The sequence below is a fragment of the Typopeltis vanoorti genome, chromosome 9 (assembly GCF_054136105.1).
Source record: "Typopeltis vanoorti isolate ZY-2024b chromosome 9, IOZ_Tvanoo_1.0, whole genome shotgun sequence".
NCBI classification, from domain to species: domain Eukaryota; kingdom Metazoa; phylum Arthropoda; class Arachnida; order Uropygi; family Thelyphonidae; genus Typopeltis; species Typopeltis vanoorti.
In genome coordinates this window covers 72,200,246-72,225,118 of record NC_143557.1, presented here as the reverse complement: position 1 = coordinate 72,225,118, position 24,873 = coordinate 72,200,246, and the positions used below count along the sequence as shown (strand labels likewise).

The window sequence follows — 24,873 nt, the reverse complement described above, 5'->3', positions numbered from 1 at the left end:
TCTTCCCCCCCCCCCCCAAGAAACTGACATATGAACCAAGAAGATGTGAAAGAAAAGAAGCAGCTGATATGAATAATGGGAAAGAAAATTAGTTTAGTATTGAATCATGAATGAAAGACAGCTAGCATTTCAACTGTTTAAAAAATATATGATTATTTAAGTCATAACGTGAACATATGTCCTTCAACCGTGCAGCTAATGAATGCACAGTTGAAAGACATATGGTATGGCACACAATAAAAAGAAAGAAAAGTACCGAACTTCGACACCCATTTACTCCATAACATATATCTTCATAGTTACACAGTACTTTTTTTTTTTTTTTTTTTTGCACCATACTGTATGTTCACCTCATTTTTTATTATTAATGATAAAAGGATTGGTACATTGGTATCATGGCTGAACATACAATTTCACAGTGATATTCTAATGATTATGACTCACTTGGACACCCTGGCTTGCTTACCTGAATATGAGAACAATATTCTTTGGTAGAAAACATTGCTATCAGCTATTGTGCACATTTTTATGTTGGAACATGGTATTAGTAATAACTAATCAATGTTCTGAACAGAAATCCAGCAGGTATTTACCATTATTATTAGCTTTGCACTTTTCTCCAAATTTTCCCAAAACATTTCTATATGTCTGGTAATCATTTCCTACTCTGCTGTGTTTAGATCTCCAAACAAGGACCAACTTTTCTGTTTTTCATTGAGCCATCTGCCTTCTCTAATGCCTCAAAAAATTCCTCCATTTCTTCTTTGGGATCATAAGCAACAATAAGTCTCATTGTCCTCAATATTATTGTCATATTTAGTGTTGAATACTATGGCTACTCCCTCTTTTCCCTGACTGTTATTGCTAGAATATATAACATTTTGTATTTGTCACTTAAAAAGATCTCATATTACTGAAATAAACAGCCAAAAAGCTTCACTCAAAAGGCAAATCTCGTATGTTTTTGTCTCACCTGGCATCGCTTTTCTCTTCCAATTCTTGCATTGATGACCTGCTCAAAGCAATTCCCTCCACTCCACCAAGAACTATTCTCTGCAGGTCACTCATAGTCTTCTACCAGAAAGAAATCCAAAGAATCATTAATAACCTGAACACAAACAAGGCATCTGGTCCTAATGGTATCCCACCTATTGTGTTAAAAACTTGTGCTCCAGAACTAACATCTATCCTAGAGCATGGTCATCAACAATCGACTCCTGAACCACCTGAACAGACTTCAATTCCACCAAAACTCAGTCCTCTCTGATCTCTCACAAGAAAGAGCTCATATCCCTTACTTTCAACAATATCCAGATATTAAAACCCATTCATTTCCTTTTTTGGACTAACCTATACCTGTGTAAAATCTCACAGGAAGGTTTCATATATCATGCTTGCTTTTACAAGTTTTTTTTGTGAAGAAAAATCAGTATCTGCAAAAAATACATTTCAGATATGTAAATTGTATTCATAATGCAAATTGGGTTATTCAAATTTGTGATATCAGCATAATACGTGTATAATGCGAGTGTGTGTGCTTTGAATCTCGGGAAACAAGCATGCACACAAAGTATAAAAGCTCTCGCTTTTATACTTTGTGTGCATGCTTGTCACAATATATGGGCAGTTTCATTAGGAGTCAACATGACTCAACACGAAGTTGTCAAAGAAGGTTGATGACAAACATTTGTCATCAACCTAAGTCCTCATTGCCAGAAAAATGAAGTTCATTGATAGAAGAACTTGACAGCTAAGAAAAAAGAATAGGCAGGAAGGAAGAAACAGAAGTCAAAAAGTTGAACATTATCGTTTGAGTTATTCAAATTTGTGAATAATAATTCTCGTGAATACAAAAGGAAGTTTGAGATGCACAATTCGAGTAATATGTTCTCATTCTTTATTCTGTAGTATTTAATTAGTATTGTTTATGACACCTTCATTAAGTATCTATGACAAAAAGACAAAAGACTGTTAAATTAAAAGGAGGCTACTAAGTGTTAAATGAGTTTATGCATGTTAAATTAAGGTGCTTACTGGTAGAAATAAATTTGAATTCTATTCCTAGATAATGAATACGATATGAGAAGGAATTATTAAGAACTTTAACATTAAATCATTGATTGATTATATAAGGTTTCTATGAATAATTACTTCTTGTACATATGTTTTTAGTTTAATTAAATAATGAAAATTTAAAAAGTTTCATTAATTTTGTATAATATCATAAAGATATTGAACATCAATGCACTATCCCAAAAAATATGAACCTGAAAGTATCTAACCAACAAAGGGTGGATAATGAAATTAAATTTATGTTAATTTATAAGTTTAAGCCATGACTGGCACAAGAATATTGGTTAGGTGTAAAGGGGAATAACATTTACTTTATTACAGTTTAAGTCTCACGTAATCACACTTATATAACAAATGGTGAATAGGTAAATTAATAAATAACATAAATTAAAGGGTGTGAAGGAGATTAATTAAATATAATAAAATAAAAAGTTATGACACCCGCAATCTTTCCTGGCACAAACACATTTCAACTGCAACTTCTGCAGATGCTAAAAAAACTTGTACTTTTTTGCATGAGATACTACTTCACACCTGCTAACTCTATACAAATACAAATCTGCCTAAACATGAAATATTGCTTCAATATTTGGGGTGGTGCACCAAAATCCTCTCTTCATTAAGTGGTATCTTAATGATACCACTCTCACAGATGTTTAGTTTATGCCTTATGCCTCTGCTATAGATACTTTCATGGATAGTGCTCTGCTGAAACGGCCACTATTATTCCTCCAAAATCATTAGAACAAGAGCTACTGCTAACCAATGCCCTTTTATGGTCCATCTTGAAACTCAATGAACTAAATTCACTGCCTCCTCTTTCATTCCATTTACTTCTGCTCTTTGGAATAGCCTCCCTATTGAATACAACAGTCAGTTGTTTAAAAAAAAAATTAAAAAAACCCTAAACAGATTTCCCCTTTCTTTCTATCCTCTTCCATACACACAGCACTGATTTGTTATAAGCCTTGTGACCTTTCATGTAAGGTTCAAGTGTGTGTGTGTGTGAGAGAGATTAAATATAAAGCTAGATATTCGGGGGGGGGGGGGGGTTGCAGTATTATCAGTCCAGCAAAAAATTATTGTTCATGAAAACTTTAAATTGCAAATAATTGCATTAAAAAACTGGATCCTAATAGAGAAGGTATTGTCAATATATCACACTTAAATCATATAATGGGAGCAAATAGCTAAGCAGCATCTCTAAATTATCACCATGAGAAAGTGCTTATTACTTACTGAAAGTTGAGAAGGTATTGCCACTCCTTGAAATCTATAAAGCTGACCATAACGAGTTTGTAGAGGGTGAACCTAAAAAAAATATGCAGAAATATTTAGAATTTACAATTCAATGTAAATTTTATCATCTAAACATGTAATCTCCAGAAAAAAAAAAAAAAAAGTTTCATATTATTATTAATTTAATAATATGAATACATCATTCCTTAAATTAATAATTTAAGAAATGATGTATAGCAATTTTAATGAAATTGCATGTGTAGTGTCAACAGAAAAATGAAATTCATTGGTTTGCATTACTGTTGCTGTAAATGTAAATTGCACTTACCATTTACATTTATCATTTACATATATTACATTCACATAAATCATCATTATTGTTAAAATATTATTATAATGACAGCCTAATAGAATTAAGACTGCATAATATAATTATAGCTGTGAGATCAGTTCTGATCCAGTGCTTTGGTTTCCCTCTCACAAGCATGAAGCCAACCTCGAACACATTTGGTAGTAGACATATCATTCAGTTATAAATTTGTGAAGGTCACATGTTATTCTCACCAGATGAATTAAGTCTTCATGGTATGCTGTTAATAATAAAAATATTAAAGACTTCTTTCCAAAGCACACTTTCTTAAAAATTATACTCCTAGCTTAATTTTCCTCTTTTTTATTCTGCCACTGCTTCAAACACTTGTTTTGCTAATCTTTTATTCTATTTAAGTAGGAAAATTACCTTAGACAGCTCTGATTACATATTCTTGAACATTAATAACATGAAGTTCTTTCATATTGTCATTTGTAATATGATTTTGCCACTAATGCCATCTATTTACTCCTAATTTTCCTCAGAACTCAAATATCTGTTACCTTAGTTTTTCGACTAATGTCTCTCTCTCTCTCTCTTCATTCACTTACCAGATTAGTTATTTATTTCCATATTTACTTTGTTATCTTCACTAAAAACACTGCCCAAATGTGTAACCTGTTTTACAAGTTTATTACAGAGTAAATTTGTGTTTTCTATTGTCCTGTCTATTTTTTTTTTTTTTAAATTATAGTTCATGCTCAGAGAAAGAAACTTCCATGCAACTGCAATTATTATTATTATTAGCCCTGCCTTCCCCCCATGAATTTTTTCCACATAGCATTGCCCAGAATGTAACTATATTATGTGTAAAAGTAGATAAATTAAAGCCAAAGGAAGATTTTGGAAAGAATATAGAAGAGAAATATAATGAATGCAGCAAAATATTCTGTAAACTTCTAAATAAATAGCATAAAAATGGAGAAAGTGTCATGAAAGAAACAAAAAGCCGAGGTGATAAAAGACTGAAGATAAGGATATTATAGATATCTCAGTAATTACTTTGAATAAAATTAAATGAAATAAGCAAAGATAACTCTGGGAGAAAATATCTCAGAAGAATGCAGATATCAAATATTCAATATGCTATTTGAAAGTGACATCGATATTCCAGGAAGATGCAGATATATCCAATTTCAAATATTCCTTTTTCTGTATAATAAATACATTTTCAGTGTACTAGAGAGATAAAGAGAAGGAAAGATATTTGAAATCTGAAATGTAGAAAGGCAGCTGGGATAGATGACATTTGACTATGTTGAAAGTTTATTTTTCACTTGGTTAGAGTATAATAAAATTAGTTTAATCCTTTATCCAAGTGTGAGCAAACAAAGTTTGCGCCTGAAGTATCTTCAGGACTAGGGTAAGGTGATACAACACCAGGGCAACTCGTTGCAAAGGTGGAGAAAGCTACCAACACTCCTATCTCAGTATCTCCTATAATGCAAAACACATCTCCATGCGGATATGTCTAATGTTATGCATTATGTATGCATGTTATGCATGGGTAGTGGCCCTTCCCTTAATGCATAACATTAGACATATCCGCATGGAGATGTGTTTTGCATTATAGGAGATACTGAGATAGGAGTGTTGGTAGCTTTCTCCACCTTTGCAACGAGTTGTCCTGGTGTTGTATCACCTTACCCTAGTCCTGAAGATACTTCAGGCGCAAACTTTGTTTGCTCACACTTGGATAAAGGATTAAACTAATTTTATTATAGACATTTGACTAGAATAATCAAATATCGAAATATAAGAATTTTACCAAGGTTGCATTGCAAAATTCAGAAGGCAAGAATGTCAAATCTCAAATGACTGGAATAGATCAGAAACTCTCTCTCTTCTAATGGAAATAAAACATTGTGAGGATTATGTTGCAAGTTATTCCACTTGGTTATATTATAAATTAAAGATGCCAAGAAATTATATTCTTGGTTTCATCCTATATCCAAGTGTAAGCAAACAAAGTTTGTGTGTGAAGTCACTTCATGACTGGGCTACTTGTATATAGAGGCTAATAACTTCACATCAGTTGCCTTAATATCCCTTAATGCAATGCACATATCCTTATGGACATCATCATCATCATCATCATCAAATTCCTGCCATGTACCCTCAAGAGGTGTACAGGATATGACAGTACTACATGAAAAAATTACATCATCACTAACTTCCTATCTACAATTTTCCTCCAAATCAGTCTGTTACTTGTCAAGACTCCAACATTATCAGATCTTATATTTCTATCGTCTAAGGCACTTTGTACCGTATCAATCCACCTATATCTTGGTCTTCCTCTGGGTCGTTTTCCTGCCAACCTGGCAGAGAACACTTGTTTTGCTAATCTTTCCTCTCCCATTCTATTTAAGTGACCATACCATCTGAGATTAGCTCTGCTAATGCATTCCTGGATGCTGACAATGTCAAGTTCTTTCCTAATATCCTCATTTTTAATATGATATTGCCATTGATGCCATCTGTTCACGCCTCGAATCTTTCTCAGGACTCTCATATCTGCGGTCTCTAGTCTTTGGTCAAGTGTTTTACTTCTGACCCAGCTCTCAGATCCATAAGTTAAAATTGGTTTGAACACAGTCTTGTATACAGCTAATTTAGTGTTCCGACTAATTTCTTTCTTATTCCATATGAATTTATTCAATTGACTTCCCACGATACCAGCTTTGCTGATTCTGTTGTCTATTTCTATATTTAGTTTACCATCTTCAGTAAAAATTGTGCCTAAGTAGCTGAAATGTTTTACTTGTTCCACCGGTTCTCCATTCACAACACAGTTGACATTTTCAATGATTCTGCCTATTTTCATTGTCTTTGTCTTTTTATTGCTGACCTTCATACCATATCTATTACAACAGCTATTCAATTTAGTCAGAGAATCTTGCAGACTTGTAGCGGATTTATTTAGAAGTATAACATCATCCGCATAAAGCAAAGAGCTGACATTAACATCTCCAATTTTGATATCAGGTTTAATACCACATTCCTTCATAATGTGATCCATATAGATAATGAATAACAGAGGGGATAATGTACATCCTTGTCTCACACCAGATTTAACATTAAACCATCTTCCTGTACTTCCTTCAATTCTAACTGCTGACTCACAACTCAAATAAAGACTAAGTATTGCTTGATATAATGCCCCATTGACACCATATAACTGCAGCGTGTTGAATAGCTTCTCTCTTGGCACCTTGTCATATGCCTTTTCCAAATCGACAAAACTTAAATACAGATCTTTGTTATATTCCCATGCTTTCTCGACTATTTGTCGTAAAGTGAAGATCTGATCCTGACAGCCTCTATTTGGCCTGAATCCAGATTGTTCTTCACCAAGCTTTTCTTCCACAATTCTTCTCAACCGTTTCTCAAGTATACTTGCATAGATCTTGCCAGGAACACTCAGTAGGGAAATACCTCTGTAATTCTCACATTCAGTTTTATTTCCCTTTTTATATATGGGTACTATGAGAGCTCTACTCCAATCATCGGGAATTCGTCCCTCTGTCCAGGCTTTCTGAACTATGCAGTGCAGCCACTGTAAGACTCTTATACCACCATACTTCAGCATTTCTGGTCGAATATCATCTACTCCTGCTGCCTTTCCACATTTCAAGCCTTTGATGGCTTTTTCTACTTCAAGTATGGATATGTATTCCTGACTGCATGCCTGGTCAGTGTTTTTTATCACTGTGCTGTCATCACTACTTGTTTCATTTAGCAGTTTTTCAAAGTAATTACTCCATACTTCAAGGATATCTTTTTCTCCTGTTTTCATTTCACCTTTATCATCTCTAATTCCTTTTACAGCACTCTTTCCTCCATTCCTAAGCTTCTTCAACAACCTCCAGAATATTTTGCCACCTTCTTGATATTTATTTTCTATATTCTTGCCAAAGTCCTCCCATGACTTTTGTTTAGCTAGTTTTACACACTGTTTAGCTTTCTTACATTTGTCTCTGTATTCTGTAAGAGTAAAAGCTGACTTATTTGCCAGGAACTTTTGATGTGCTTTCTTCTTTTCCTTCACTGCCTCTTTAACTTCCTGTGTCCACCAGGGAGTTCTGATTTTTTTATCCTTGCACACAACCTCACCACATGCCTCTCTGGCAGAATCAATCAATGTTTCCTTCAGAGTTTGCCACTGAATCTCCAAGGCTTGATTCCTGTTCTCAAACTCTTTCATTTTCTTTTCAATAATATTTCTGTATTTTAGTCTACAGTTCACATCTGAGAGCTGCTCAACTTTTATTCGCTTTAAAACTTTCTTACATGTTATTCTTTTCAATATGAAATTCAATTTTATCCTGCTCAAGACTAAATAGTGATCACTTTCAATTTCAAATCCTCTGTACACTCTGGTGTCCTGCACCAGGGAGAAAACATCACTATCAACAATAACATAGTCAATGAGACTTTTCTTATTCCTAGCCTCTTCTCTCCATGTGAATTTGTGCACATTTTTATGTTGGAACATGGTGTTAGTAATAACCAGTCCATGTCCTGAGCAGAAATCCAACAGATATTTGCCATTATTATTAGCTTTGCTCTTTTCTCCAAATTTTCCCAAAATATTTTTGTATGTCTCACAATCATTTCCTACTCTACTATTTAGATCCCCAACAAGGACCAACTTTTCCTTTTTCATTGTGTCAGTTGCTTTTTCTAAAGACTCAAAAAATTCCTCCACTTCTACCTTAGTAGAACCTTCTGTGGGACCATAGGCACAAATAAGTCTCATTGTCCAGTTCCCCATTCTCATATTTGCCCACATTACTCTACTTGAGACTGACTGCCATTCAAGAAGATTAGCCTCGTATTTTGTGTTGAATACTATGGCTACTCCTTCTTTTCCTTGATTGTCATTGCCTGAATATAACATTTTGTATTTATTGCTCAGAAAGATCTCACCAGTTCTGGTCTTTTTTGTTTCAGTCACCCCTATTATGTCGATCTGGTACTTATCTAATTCCTCAGCTAGCTCCATTTCTTTGCCATTCAGGCTTCTTACATTGATAGTACCGATCTTTAACTCTGGTGATGTTGAGTTGGGGTTTGTTTTCAGATTTGTTCCAGTAGCTGACTTTTCGCTGTTCGCCCTGGTTCCCTGGCGAAAACAACGGGGGCCTTGTTTAACCGGGCAACGCCCCAGCCGGCATGAAATTTTGTCATGTTGTACCATCATTTTTTATTTTGGTTTAACCAATAAGAATACAATTTGGTCGGCTAAATCCCAAATTGCCAGCCCATCCTCGTTCGTTCAGTATCAAAGTAGATACCCAACAGGGTGCACCACGAGAAGGTGAGGATTGGACATTAGGTCAGAAGCCCTGGTCGGTTCTCCGCATTCCTTTAAAGGTTATGTGGAGGTCTCCTCTCAGTTATACAGCTTTGACCCTTAAGCACCCCCCTTATGGACATGTATATGTATATTACCTCAATATGACAAAAATGAATTAAGAAGAAGGGCTACAATGGAAACGATTCCATGAATAGTCTGTGTAGAAAGAATGAATTCAAGTTTTCGGATGTATGGAGTGAGTTTGAGGGAGGATCGAATTTGTATAAGAGGGACGGCCTACACTTGAATGATTTGATATCAGGAGTCTTGAAAAACTAATAACCAGTAAGAGACCTAACACAGAGAGTCAGGGAAACTAAATTATAATGGGAGGAATGGTGAGAATATGAGTAAGAGTGAAAATTATGTAACTGTGTTAATGATGGGAATGGGATACATTATGAAAATTATGTAACTGTGTTAATGATGGGAATGGGATACATTATGAAAATTATGGAGCCACCTACCATGTTAGAGTAAAATTTCAGTTTAATATAAACCAAAATATACACTCACCGTTTCGATATTCACATTAAGGTCATCATCTGGAGTATACACATATATACAAAGAAACAAGCTGCACAATTATCTACATGGTATGCTAAAGTTACTGATCAACTGTTAAAACTATTGGCCTGACCTCTGGTGTAAAAAAAAAACCTTACTACATCCAAATAGAATCCTGTTGTTATTATTATTATTAGGTTAAAATTAAATTAAGCTGGAGAGCAACATGTCCACACCAAAATAAAAAATAAAAAATTATTTATATAAGTATACATATAAATTACAACAAACCAGTATGGAAAGTGGCCAATGAAAGCTGAAAATTGCTTAGAGTCATAAAGTTAGTGGACTGAATGTGTGCCATCCAAATTTTTGGGATTTTTATGCCATCATTATTGTTAAGATGGGGGTGGTTAATCGAAATTTCACATGCTTCTTTAAATTTCCGTTCATACTAGGTTTTTGTATGATGAAAAGAACAATACAACAGTACTTTTTCAACCAATTTGGTGTCGAGTGTTAAGAGCATGATCTGAGAGACCTGCTTCTCCAGAATGGGAATTATCATGGAAATGATTATGAGGAGAGAACGATTTCAAATTTGTGTTCATCCAGTTTGGACCTATTAAATGTATGCAAAGATGACTACATGTATAAGACACTAGAAAAGAACAGAAATCTCTCAGTTGTTCAATTGTCATGCAGACAAGAGTATACAAAATAACATACAGATATGTTATTATGTCTATACATTAATGCTAACAGTATCAGAAACAAAGAGGTAGAGTTTGTTGCCTTGGTCAATATGTTGGTACCTCAGATTGTAGGCATTAGTGACACCTGGCTATCAAAATCAAACATACTAACTGGTATTCAGTTTAAAGGGTACAGTATTTTTAGAAAGGATAGACAGGAGAGGAGGGGCATGTTACTAATGATATCAGATAACTCAAATCCAGTTAGTGTTGAGACCTATGATTGTAATACTAGTAACAGTTTTTCATGTGGAAGTGAGTTTGAAGATATCTGGTGTGAGGTGGAATCTAGCAAGATCAAATAAATAGTGGAGTGTTGTTACAGACCTGGCGAATTGATTGGTCGTGATGAAGAAATATGTCAATTTAAAAAAACCTATGCACACAAAAAGAATAACCATAACAGGGACTTTAATTATCCAAACATTGATTGGGTAGCAGTAAAATCTCATGAGAAGAATGAAAGTGAATTTATTGAGCTATTGCAAGACAACTTCCTCAAGCAGCATGTTACAGAAGGAACTTGAGGTCAAAGAGCGTTTCAGTTAGACGCAACTATTTTGACTTCAGTTGGTGACAGTGATCACGTGGTACTCACTTGGGAAGTGACTAAGTTTATGAATGTTCCATTTAGAAAAGGTTACATGCTGAACTACAAAATAGGAAATTATGTCCAACTGAGAAGAATACTGATTTTAGTGCAATAATATCATTTGCTGGATGGAAAGAATATCGACAGAGCATGGGAAGCATTTAAAATATACTTAAATGATGCAATATAATAGTGTGTTCCGAGAGTTTGAAGAATAAATAGGGGGAGTCAAATGGATGTGTAATCTTATTAAGCAAGAGATTTATAAGAAAAGGATGATGTGGAAGGAATGCCGTGTGCATAAGGATGATGTCCATTATGAAAATTATAAGCAGCAATCTAGAAGAGTTGGAACTGTTGCACGGAAAGCTGTGTGAGTATGAAAAGAAAACTGGCTCTGAAATCTAAAGATAACCCCAAAGAATTCTATTGATATGCTGCAAGTAAAAAGAAAGAATAACCCTTCTAAATGCAGATGGTTTTAGGGTGATAGATGCAGAAGAAGATGTTCAAATAATTAATGCCCATTTTGCCAAAAGCTATCAACCTGGTATATGATTATTTCACCATGGTATACATATTTTGTATAAACATCAAAGATTGATTCTAAACTTTATCACCATTCCATTCAAACTTCAGGTACTATCAAAACTTAATCCACCATGCTCACCACCTTTGTTCTACAAAAATGCTTTTGCAACAAGGGATGAACTTCATTAAATTCACATTCCATCCAAATGGAATGTGAATATCTTAAACCATTCTCTACTTCCCCAAGAAGATATCTATACAGTTTCTATTCATTATATCCAGGGTACTTCTACACCAAGAGAAGACAGTAAAATTTCTACTCTCTGAAGGCCTATAAATCCTCCTGTGTAAGTTATCTCCCTTTCAGTACTCTATGGATAAACTGCAACTATGATCTTAAACGACAGCTTACCTGGCACCTTGTTCTTATTGCCTCTCTTATTTCAATCAATTTCAAACAGGTAGGTTGGAGTCTGTTTGCATAAAGAAATTGGAGAACTTGAAACACAAGTCATGTGGACTGAATGTGTGCCACCTGTATTTTCTTGGAATTTTTAGGTCACCATTATTATTTAGATTAGGATGGCTGATCAAAATTTTTACAAGCTTCCTTAAACTTGCATTCATACCAGATTTTTGTATGATGTAAGGAACAGGTACCTTTCCAATCAATTTGGTGTAGGGTATCAAAATTTTGTGTCTTTTTTTTTTTTAATAGATTGGAATTATGCATCCAATTTCACCAACATGTAAAAGTAAGTTACAAATGCACTAGGGCTTGTGATAAATAGAGAAAGACAGACTGCCTGAGGGAAGACATATGGCAAGTGCATCCAGGAAAGGAAATGAGTTTTGATTTTAAATTTCCATGGTAAATTGTATGCATTCAGGTGGCTGAGGAAGGTATTTAAAGTTTGATGGTGATGTGGCTATATAACAAAAACATGGCAGTTTTTTTTTTGGGCAGGGGGGGAATCTTTGAAGAGTTGAATATGTTTTTCAATTTTAATAGATGGTTAAAAGTAGCATTAAGGTTGTAATGGCATAGGATTCTATTCATTTTATCTGACAACCTTTTAATGTATGGAATAGCTATGGTTTTACTGTAATTTATATTTCCATTTTTATGTGTAGTTTTATGAAGAATTTTACTAATGGTATTTTTTGCTACAGACATTCTAATAATTTGAAATTCTTGCTTAAGGACTTGCTCATTACAGCAAATTACACTGGCCAACAAAAAATTTTTTTTTTCCCTGCTGATTATGATCTGACACTTGTTTTTTACTAATTTGGATGCACTGATTTCAAATATCAAGCCCATTTTTCTCTATCACGTCAGGTTTTTCCTCTATGGCATTTTCTTTTTGCTAATTTGTAAGTTTTTGATAGTTTTAAAGAGGCAGTACTATTTAGAGGATAAAAAAAATCGATTTTTTAATATTATTTTCTGAAAGTATGTACTTTTAAAAATCTGTTCCTAACTTTTTATCAAGAAATTTGAAAAATTCCCGAAGATATAGCCTATTATTCAAAGCGGTGCGCAGATCAGAATCGGAGTGCTCACCGCTCTCGCTTGTTAGTAAACGAATAAATGCCTAAGAACCTGCAACAGCACGTAGTGGCGCTTTGAATGCGAGAGAGGCCGATAACCGACCTAATACATTTAGGTGATGAAAAGTAGGCAATGACAGCTGGCTAAAACAAATGAATGCTATATGCGTCATAGCGGACAAAGAACGATCGAAATCAGTCAATCGTTAATCGATCGTGAAAGTATGATGAGCGCTTATAACGTTTCAATAAAGTCTCTGGTTTTTTTGTCTTGTTAATTGCATGTTAGTCAGCAGTGAAGAAAATACATCATGTCTACTACTCGAAATTGTGTCAATAGTGTAGATTCCTTCTGCTACATTGGTGGCAACTTTACTGTTCCCAGTCAAAGGACAAATATCACCGATTTCGTTAAGAAAGTGTACTTTGCATACTTTGATGTAAAAATTGCAGATCAGGACAAGTCATGGGCTCCAAATAAAGTGTGTAAGTCATGTGTAGAAAATTTACGACAGTGGAGCAAGGGAAAACGCCAAAAATTAGCTTTTGGCATTCCAATGATTTGGCGTGAACCGAAAAATCACGTAGATGATTGCTATTTTTGTTTAGTTCAGACTTCTGGTTATAATAAGAAGAATAAGAAAAAAATTGTGTATCCAAATCTCGACTCAGCAATTCAGCCAGTTGCTCATTCCAATGAAATAGCCATGCCAATATATAAAGGACTTCCTTTACTTGAGAACGAGCATGATTGGGATATGACAGATGTTCTTGAGGAGCAAGACCCAGATGCTGATTTAGACAATAAAAATTTAATTTCTAGTTCTGGATTGCAACGTTTTACTCAAGCGAAATTGAATGACTTAGTAAGAGATTTGGGCCTATCAAAGGAATCATCGGAATTGTTAGCTTCAAGATTAAATGAAAAAAACTTACTGGAGCAAGATACGAAGATAACTTTTTATCATAGCAGGGAAAATAATCTTGTACAATATTTTAAACACGAGTGTGGGTTTGTTTACTGTAACAATGTGTCAGGTTTACTAACTGAAATGAGTGTTGTACAATATCATCCAAATGAGTGGCGTTTATTTATCGATAGTTCAAGCAGAAGTCTCAAGTGTGTCTTACTACACAATGGGAATGTATATGGCTCAATTTCTATTGGCTATTCAGTCCACTTAAAGGAAACATATGAGGACATTAAAAAGGTTCTGAAGTTATTAAAATATACAGACCATAACTGGATCATCTGTGTGGATCTTAAAATGGTGAACTTTTTACTTGGCTTTCAAAGAGGATATACAAAGTTTCCGTGTTTTCTATGCTTCTGGGATAGTCGATCTAGAAACCAACACTGGAGTCAGAAACATTGGCCTCTTAGAATATCCTTCAATGTTGGAGAACAGAATGTTATAAATCAACCTTTAATCGACAGAGAAAAAAATCATTTTTTCACCTCTACACATCAAACTAGGTCTTATGAAGCAGTATGTTAACGCTTTAGATTTACAAGGTGACTGTTTCCAATACATATGTGAAAAATTTCCATGACTTAGTTATGAAAAAATTAAAGCCCATGTATTTGATGGACCGCAAATTAGAACTTTAATGAGAGACCCAAATTTCATCAACTTTATGAACGAAATTGAGAAAGAGGCCTGGATTTCATTTACGATGGTTGTGAATAATTTTCTTGGAAACAAAAAAGCGTGCAATTACAAAGATCTAGTGGAAACAATGCTTGAAAATTTCCAGCGCCTAGGTTGCAACATGAGCATAAAGCTTCATTTCCTATACAGTCATCTTGATAGATTTCACGAGAATTTAGGTGCTGTAAGCGATGAACAAGGCGAAAGATTTCATCAAGACTTAAAAACTATGGAAGATCGGTACCAAGGAAGATGGGATTCTCACATGATGGCCAACTATTGTTGGAGTATTCAAAGGGATTGCCAAAACAGAACACACAGTAGAAATTGCTACAAACAAAAATTTATTCCCTGAAACTCATGTGTAAGTAAAATTGTTATTTTTTTATAAATATTCGTGTAATTTTTAATGAATATTGTTAAGTAATTATGTATCTAATTATCGGCCTCTCTCTCGCATTCAAAGCGCCAGTACGTGCCATTGCAGGTTCTTACGCATTTATCCTTTTACTAACAAGCGAGAGCGGTGAGCGCTCTGATTCTGATCTGCGCACCACTTTGAATAATAAGCTATATCTTTGGGAATTTTTCGAATTTCTTGATAAAAAGTTAGGAACAGATTTTTAAAAGTACATACTTTCAGAAAATAATATTAAAAAATCGATTTTTTTGATCCTCTAAATAGTACTGCCTCCTTAAAACTATCGAAAACTTACAAATTAGCAAAAAGAAAATGCCATAGAGGAAAAACCTGACGTGATAGAGAAAAATGGGTTTGATATTTGAAATCAGCGCACCCAAATTAGTAAAAAACAAGTCTCATATAAAAGTCAGCAAAAACTGTGTTGGACTGTGTTATCATTGCTCTGTTTTTCAGTATGTTAATGATTCTTTTTGTTAAGAATTAGCATGTATTTATTAGCTGGTATGCATGGGCTTGTGATAGACAGTGAAGGACAGACTGCATGAAGGAAGATGTATGGCAAGTGTATCCAGGAAAGGAGGCGAGTTTTGATTTTAAATTTCAATGGTAAATTGTATGCATTCGTGTTGTCTGTTCAGGTGGCTGAGGAAGGTATTTAAAGTTTGGTGGTGAAGTGGTTATATAACAAAAACATCACCAATATATCTAAGCCAAACTGCAGATTTACTTTAAAGTAAGGAAATCAAGAGCACATTGCTCAGAAGCTTCCATATCAAAGTTAGCAATTGGGGGGGGGGGGATAGTGGTGAGCCCATGGATGTACCTTCTTTTTGTAGGTAAAAATTATTTTGCCACATGAAATAACCAAAAACATATTACATCAGCAAAGATAGCTGTAATATCAAATTGGAATTTGATAATTCTGTTCTGTAACAGAATTATTAGCAAATAATTATTTAAACCATCTAGAAGTTATCTTGTTCTCTACCATTCATCTTCAACCCTCTTTAATGAAATACTCTGAACTGAACAAAATAGAAACAGCAAAATTGACTGATTTGGGTAATATATATTCTGAAATGAAGTTTTTCTTATTGTTCCAAGTGCCAGTGGCATGTTGCAATGAGATTTTTTTCCCATCCAAACAGAATACTGAGATGTGAAAATTTGGAAAGGACAAAAAGAATGGATGGTATAAATTCTTCAGATGCTGATGATGACAGTAATTTCACTGTCAGTGAATTAATACTCTGGATCATTTCTGTCTGTTTTATTCTTCCCTTGGATAGCCCTCTCCACCCAAGTTACATAATATTTGTAACTATATTACAATCACTGATATGATTTTTTTTATATCTCTGAATCATACCAACCAAACCTACAAAAGGTAAAAACTAAGAGACTGAGTTTCTTTATCATGCAAGAAGCAAAAAGGAATATCTTGTTTCTTATTATTATTACCTGATACCTCCAGGGAGTCCCAGACTTGAGGAAGGGCACTTGCTCTACAACTCTCTCTCTCCACCACTCAATCCTCTAACTACAGCGGACAGCATTATCTATACCAATGCCATCTACTGTCCACCATTACCACTAGTATATTATCACAAACATCCATGCCCACGGCGGGATTCGAACCTGCAGCCTTTTTGTCTGGAGAGTGGATATGCTAACCACTTGGCCAATCAGAACAGAGAGGAATTATGTACATATTGTTTTCCTTATGATGGTTGCAGAGGAGTATTAGCCACTAAAATGCTGAATTCGTAATTAACATTTATAAATTCAACTGTGCATTTGTAAATTAAAAATTTTCCAGCCTATTTTAAGTCTTTTCAGCCGGTATTATATAAATATGAATTTCATTTATAAATATTTTTTTGTTTTTTCTCCTTAGAAATTCAAGAATAATCCAAAAAAATTAAATCTCATTCCCATAGACATACTCCACAAAACATATCCATGATAGAATATGTCACCTGTAACTATTTAATTATACCATGAAATGTTTTTTGTAAATGTAAATACTGGATCAAAATCAATATATACACATATAAGAAACTCACTGCTGTAATTTGTGTCCTTCCTAACTGCTTTGAACTTCCAATCAAAGGGCCAGAACTAATATCAACATGATCCCCCAGACGGTACAAGACTACAGTATTTTTATCAAGACTTTGGGATGCTATCTGAGAAATCTGTTCAACTTTGAATCTGAAATAAAACTTCTGATAAATTACAATAATACAGAAATTTTTGGAAAAATATATAAATGAATGATAGTATATCAATATTTCCAAATGGTTGTCACTTTAAAATTTTGATACACTGCTCAACAACATTAACAGAACAAATGTTTTCTATGAATATTTTGTTTTTAACAGTGTCTCTAAAGGTGGATATTTCATGTAATGGGCATTACTGATTCCAAGTATCCAACAGAAATTGATTTACCATTCAATAGATCGTCACACAATACAGATTATTCATGTCTATAAAAATATGATCCTTGGGACTACATCATTCCTGTTTTTGGACTTGCTCATTGAGTTAGCCACATTTTCAGTACCTTCACAGTATAACAAGTCATCATCATTTAAATGATTTGAGATGGCAGGCCACTGAATGACCTGAAGCTAGGCATCACAAACAAAAGTGTCATGTTGGTTTAATGTGTCACTAAGGTTGTCTCATCATTATGGATGCAGTTTCAGGAGACAAAAACTATTACAAGAATGGCTAACCAAGGATGCCCAAGGGTATACATCAACCAGCACAGACCATTATATGGTTCTAACAGCAAGATGGAACCCTACAATGTCCAATCACCAACTGTCTCATTTTCCTGGTTGCCCAGCAAGGGGCCTTGTTTAACCAGGAGATGCCTCAGCTAGCATGAAATCTTATCATGTTGTGCCATTAGGTATATTTCTGGTTTAAACCTATACATTATTATTATTATTATTATTAAGAAAGACCTCCAGGGAGTCAGGAACTCATCGAGGGAGGCCACATACTATATGCACCAGCTATCATACTTATTCTTGAATTCATTCACACTACTTGCACTCACAACATCCAATGGCAATCCATTCTAATCATGCACCACCCTATAAGAGAAAAATCTAGCCCTCACCCTCTTCTTAGCTGCATTTATTCTCAGCTTCCAAGGATGCCCTCATTTCTTTTCCCTACCCTCCATAAATTGAAAAATTCCATCAATTGAAATCCTGTATGACCCTTTCAGAAGTTTGTAAGTCTAAATCATATCATCCCTCTTTCTCCTGTATGCTAGTGTCTGCAGTCTACAAATTCTCAATCTGTCATCATAATCAGTATTCCATAATCCTGATATCATTTTAAACACTCTCCCTTGCACTCTCTCCAATATATCAAAATCACAATGGAAACCAGGAGACCACACACCTAAACACAACAGTCCAAGTGAGGTCTTATCAAGGCCTTGTAAAGAGGCAAAATGACATCCTTATCTTTACATGTGAATGTTCATTTCAGCATTGCAATTATCTTTTGAGTTGTATTTGCAATCTTTGCTACATGGTCGCTGAACCTCGCTCCAAGATCTCTAACCTCATCAGTTTCTTTTAGCGTAAACCCACCAATATAATACGACACTGGATATCTAATCACTCCGAAGTGAATGACTTGACATTTACTGACACTGAACTGAAATCCATTTTCCCATGCCCACAGTTCCAGTCTATTCAAGTCATTCTGCAAGTACTGCATATCAGCAGCATTCCTGATTACCATTTCTATCTTTGCATCATCAGCAAACAGCTGTATGTCGCTTGCCAATATCATTAATGTACAGATTGAATAACAGTGGACCAAGCACTTATCCTTGTGGAAGACCATTGCTTACCTTTAATCTTGCAAACTCACATCCCCCCATATACCACTTTTTGATATCCTTCAGTCAGTCATCCTCTTATCCACGCTAATATTCTATAACCCAAACTCATATTCTCCAATTTATGCAACAGTCTACCATGCTGTATTCTGTCAAAAGCCTTAGCAAAATCCAAAAGTATCATGGTATATCCATTCCCCTTGTCAAGTTCAATGGTAACATTGTTACCATTGAGCTAATTGCTAAAACATGACCTTCCCTTAGTAAACCCATGTTGCTCATTGCAAAGTAGAGATTCACTGTCAACTCATTTCTGAATGCAAGCACTAACAAATATTTCCGAAATCTTCACCACCACTCCTGACATACTAATTGGTCAATAGTTGGATACATCAGTCTTTGCACCACCTTGTGCAATGGAATTACCATACATTCTTTTCGTTCCTGCAGAATCTTCCTTGTTCTGAGCTTATTAAACAGCCTGGTCAAAAGAATAGCCAGTTCAGCTAAACACTCTTTTAGCACACGTACTGATATCCCATCAGTCCCTATTGCTGAATTTTTATTCAGTTTATGCAGCAGTTTTAATAACTCGTCCTCATACACCTGAGTTTCTTCATCCAATGAAGAGGTAGCAGTAACTCAGTGTCATGTAAACCAGGTTGATAGCTTTTAACAAAATGTAGCACTCATTAGTTGAACAACCTCTTCTGCATCTGTAACCCTCATGCCATCTGGATTTATTAAGAGTTATCATTTCATATTCATTCTTTCTTTTACTTGCAACATATCGATAGAATTCTTGTGGGTTGTCTTTACCACGCAGAGCCAGTTTCTTTTTATACTCAGACTTTGCTTTCCATACAATAGTTGTGACTATTCTAGCCTGCTGCTTATAATTTTCATAACGGACATCATCCTTTTCATATGAATCTCTTGTCTAATAAGATTACATATCCATTTGACTCCTACTCTATTTATTCTTCAAGCTTTCAGGACACATTCTGATATTGCATCATTTAAGTATTGTTTAAATGCTTTCCAAGCACTGTCAATATTCTTCCCATCCAGCAACTGATCCCATTCTACTGAACTCAGTATACTCCTCAGTTGGTCATAATTTCCTGCTTTATAGTTCAGCATGCAATCTTTTCTGAATGGAACATTCATAAAGTTAGTAGCTTCCTAAGTGAGTACCACATGATCACTGTCACCAACTGGAGGCAGAATAGTTACATCTCTAACTGAACCGCCTTCTGACACTATAATCAAATCTAACACTCTTTGATCCTGAGGTCCTTCTTTCACAATGCTGTTTGAGGAAGTTGTCCTGCAACAGCTCAATAAATACATTTTCATTCTTCTCATGAGATTCTACTGCTACCAATCAATATTTGGATAATTAAAGTCTCCCATTATGATTACTCTTTTCGTGCTCATCTTGTCTATTTTGTGATGCATTTCTTCATCACAAAATAGATTCTTCTGCCACTGTCTCAACCGATCTGCCAGGTCTTTAACACTACGTAATTAATCTTGTTAGATTCCAACTCACACCAGATGGCTTCAAACTCACTGCTATGAAATACTGTTAGTAGTACTACAATCACAGGTCTCAACTCTAACTGGATTCAAGTCATCTGATATCATTAGCAGTACACCTCCTCCTCTCTCTCTCTCTCTCTCCTATCCTCTCTACTTAAAATAGTGTACCCTTTACACTCGATACCAGTTAGTATGTCTGATTCTGATAAGCATGTATAGCTCACTAAGGCCTATAATCTGAGGTCACAACAGATTATAGGCCTTAGAACTAGTTTGTTGACTAAGAACAACAAACTTAATGCAGACATAATAATATGTACCAGTGGATAAACATATTTGTATATCTTTGTATTTTTTATGCATATTTGTATATATTTTGTATATCTAAAAATATATATCTACTAGTAAACGTATATGTGCAAGTTGGAATTGTAAATTAATAATAATTTCACTTTCACACTTGCAATTTAAAATGTGTTAAAAAGGAAGGCATGTTCAGCTGAACTAATAAATAATAAACAAACTTGAGAGAGAAAAAAAAGTGAAGGATGGCATACCGATCCATCAGGACTGCATTTTCCAGAAAAAATTCAACCAATTACAACACTGTTAAGTGCGTACTACACAGATTAAATAAAATCTGATACAAACTAATTCTTAAAGAAATAATTTAAATGAAAAAAACAAAACAGTTTTACCTTCCAGCAGTAGAGAAAAACATTCACTAACAGAAGCACTTATAGTTGAAACATACTATTGGATATTTTTAAGACCATAGATTTAATAAAACATTTATACATAATTGTCTACTAGTTTCGCTAGCTGTAACTGTCTAGCTTTGTCAAGGCGAGAAAGGTTATGCTGGTATTAAATGCAAAAAACAAGAGAATGTAGTAACGGTTTAAAACAGTTAAGCAAATTGGAGAGAACGCGTAACATCACACGCATAAAGCGTGAAGACTTAGTTATTGTTATTAAGTCAGGTTGTATAATTTTTCACGTAATTTAGTTCTGCTAAACTTAATGAATTTAACAGATTTTTCCACATGTCTTTTAATATTATTCCCTGGTTTCTGTTGATGTTATTTCCTGTTCGTAGGACTACTGCAGCTTCTTTGAAGTTTCTACATCTATAATCCTCTTTGATATATGCATGGAACTGTTATCCCAATCTACTGCATGGTTAGAAGTTGAGAAATGATGAGCTAACCCTGGGGTGTCTGTTCTATTATGATTGACTCTCAGACATTTTCCTTCTTTCTAATTTCTAGGCTTCTTGAAGTTTGGCCTATGTAGGTAAGTCCACACGTACATGGTATGCTATAAATGCCTGCATATTTCTAGAAAGCGATGCTATTCTTAGGGGATCGTAATGACTGTCTTATAGTCGTGGTAGGTTTAAAAACAACTCTGATGTTAAAAGGCTTCATGATTCTTGTTATTTTGTTGGAGATTGAGCCAGCATAGGGTATGACGATGGATGATATGTACTGAGTTGTTAGAGGTTGTTTCTATAGAGAATTTTGTTGATAATATTTTGAGGATAACCATTTTGTGATAGAGTTTTTGATATAAGGGAAAACTCAGCAAGTACGTCTTTTTCCTCTGTGATGATATTTTTGGCTCTGTTTTTTAACATATGTATAATGCTCAGTTTCTGTACATAGTGACGATTGCATGTATAATGGAGATAACGTCCAGTATCTGTAGGTTTACGATATATTGTAAGTTTGATATTTCTGTTATCTTGTTTTTTAACTAGTACATCTAGAAAGGATAATTGGTGATTGTTTTCCAATTCTAATGTGAATTTGATTTTATGATGGAAGGAGTTAATTTTTTGGAGGAACTCATGTAAGGTATCTACTTTGTCTTTCCAGATAATAAACACATCATCATCATATCTCCACCAGACTGATGGTTTTGGATTCATTTTCTAATTTTTCCATGAACAGGTCTGCACACGGTGGTGACAGGGCACTGCCCATGGCTAAGCCTTCTAGTTGTTGGTATACTAAGTTATTCACTTTAAAGTAGTTGGACTTGAGACAGTGGCAGAATAGTTGGGCAATATCATATGGAAAGAGATCTTTTATAATCTTAATGACTTCTTCAACTGGTACATTTGTGAACAAAGAGATCACATCTAGACTTGCCAATATGTCTGTGTTGGATATATTAATGTTTTAAAGTTTTTCAACGAAGTGTTGAGAATTCCTTATATATGAAGCTGATTTCCTTATCTTCCCTTTAAGTAGGTTAACGAGGTGTTTGGCTAGTAGGTATGTGGGAGAGTATCTGCCATCCATGATCGGGCTGAGTTGCACCCTCATCTTTATGTACTTTAGGTACACCATAAAGGCGTGGAGTTATTGGATGTAAAGATTTTAGTTTTCTTTATAAGTCCTGAGGCCATCCATTCATATTGTGAATCAGAAGATTGGTTTCGTTGTGGTATTTTAAAAACTTAAAAACACTAATATATCCAACACAGACATATTGGCAAGTCTAGATGTGATCTCTTTGTTCACAAATGTACCAGTTGAAGAAGTCATTAAGATTATAAAAGATCTCTTTCCATATGATATTTCCCAACTATTCTGCCACTGTCTCAAGTCCAACTACTTTAAAGTGAATAACTTAGTATACCAACAACTAGAAGGCTTAGCCATGGGCAGTGCCCTGTCACCACCGTGTGCAGACCTGTTCATGGAAAAATTAGAAAATGAATCCAAAACCATCAGTCTGGTGGAGATATGATGATGATGTGTTTATTATCTGGAAAGACAAAGTAGATACCTTACATGAGTTCCTCCAAAAAATTAACTCCTTCCATCATAAAATCAAATTCACATTAGAATTGGAAAACAATCACCAATTATCCTTTCTAGATGTACTAGTTAAAAAACAAGATAACAGAAATATCAAACTTACAATATATCGTAAACCTACAGATACTGGACGTTATCTCCATTATACATGCAATCATCACTATGCACAGAAACTGAGCATTATACATATGTTAAAAAACAGAGCCAAAAATATCACAGAGGAAAAAGACATACTTGCTGAGTTTTCCCTTATATCAAAAACTCTATCACAAAATGGTTATCCTCAAAATATTATCAACAAAATTCTCTATAGAAACAACCTCTAACAACTCAGTACATATCATCCATCGTCATACCCTATGCTGGCTCAATCTCCAACAAAATAACAAGAATCATGAAGCCTTTTAACATCAGAGTTGTTTTTAAACCTACCACGACTATAAGACAGTCATTACGATCCCCTAAGAATAGCATCGCTTTCTAGAAATATGCAGGCATTTATAGCATACCATGTACGTGTGGACTTACATAGGCCAAACTTCAAGAAGCCTAGAAATTAGAAAGAAGGAAAATGTCTGAGAGTCAATCATAATAGAACAGACACCCCAGGGTTAGCTCATCATTTCTCAACTTCTAACCATGCAAGATTGGGATAACAGTTCCATGCCATATATCGAAGAGGATCATAGATGTAGAAACTTCAAAGAAGCTGCAGTAGTCCTACGAACAGGAAATAACCTCAACAGAAACCAGGGAATAATATTAAAAGACGTGAAAAATCTGTTAAATTCATTAAGTTTAGCAGAACTAAATTACGCAAAAAATTATACAACGCGACTTAATAACAATAACTAAATCTTCACGCTTTGTGTGTGTTATGTCATGCGTTCTCTCCAATTTGTCTAACTGTTTTAAACAGTTTTTTGCATTTAATACCAGCATAACCTTTCTCGTCTTGACAAAGCTAGACAGTTACAGCTAGCGAAACTAGTAGATGATTATGTATAAATGTTTTATTAAATCTATGGTCTTATAAATATCCAATAGTATGTTTCAATCTTAATAAGAAGGACCAAATAATAATTTTCAGAAGCACTTATAGTATTATTTTAATATAAAGAATAACAGTTCTTATATAGCATAATTCAGGTGCATATATTAAAATACCAATTACTAAGTATAGGAAATATCAACAGTTGCTGTGATTTCCTTAATTAGACAAAAATCTGTGGGATTTTTTGTATCTTGAAAATAGCAGCATATCAATCATTTTTATTTGACTGCATGTCCATTACTGAATTACTTTTTAATAAATTATCCATTTTATTCCTTGAATAGTTTTTATAGAAAGGTACACCATAATAGCATTCTGTATCATTCAAACTTCACTGGCAATTTTTACTCAATATTCTTAATGCCAATCAATATATGAATATGTCATATGAATTTTGTTGGTCACATATGGGACTCTTTCCGCCCATGCTTGTCAATATTGCTATCAACATGTACCTTTTCTAGAGGTAAACAATGTCTTATAACTTAACTTAAAACATTATTTCTTTTG

The 24,873-nt window shown here is 34.5% G+C and overlaps 1 protein-coding gene across 2 annotated transcripts in view; it reads right to left on the bottom strand.

Moving 5' to 3' along the window:
* mRpL39 (mitochondrial ribosomal protein L39) overlaps positions 1–24,873 on the bottom strand; it is a 100,326-nt gene that overhangs the window by 10,036 nt on the left and 65,417 nt on the right. For both annotated transcript variants that reach the window (XM_090397419.1, XM_090397420.1), the window contains exons 7-8: positions 17,126–17,273; positions 3,313–3,384 (exon numbers count right to left, since the gene is read on the bottom strand). In XM_090397419.1, the coding sequence (XP_090253545.1) occupies positions 3,313–3,384; positions 17,126–17,273 (220 nt within the window). The remainder of the gene's footprint in view (positions 1–3,312; positions 3,385–17,125; positions 17,274–24,873) is intronic.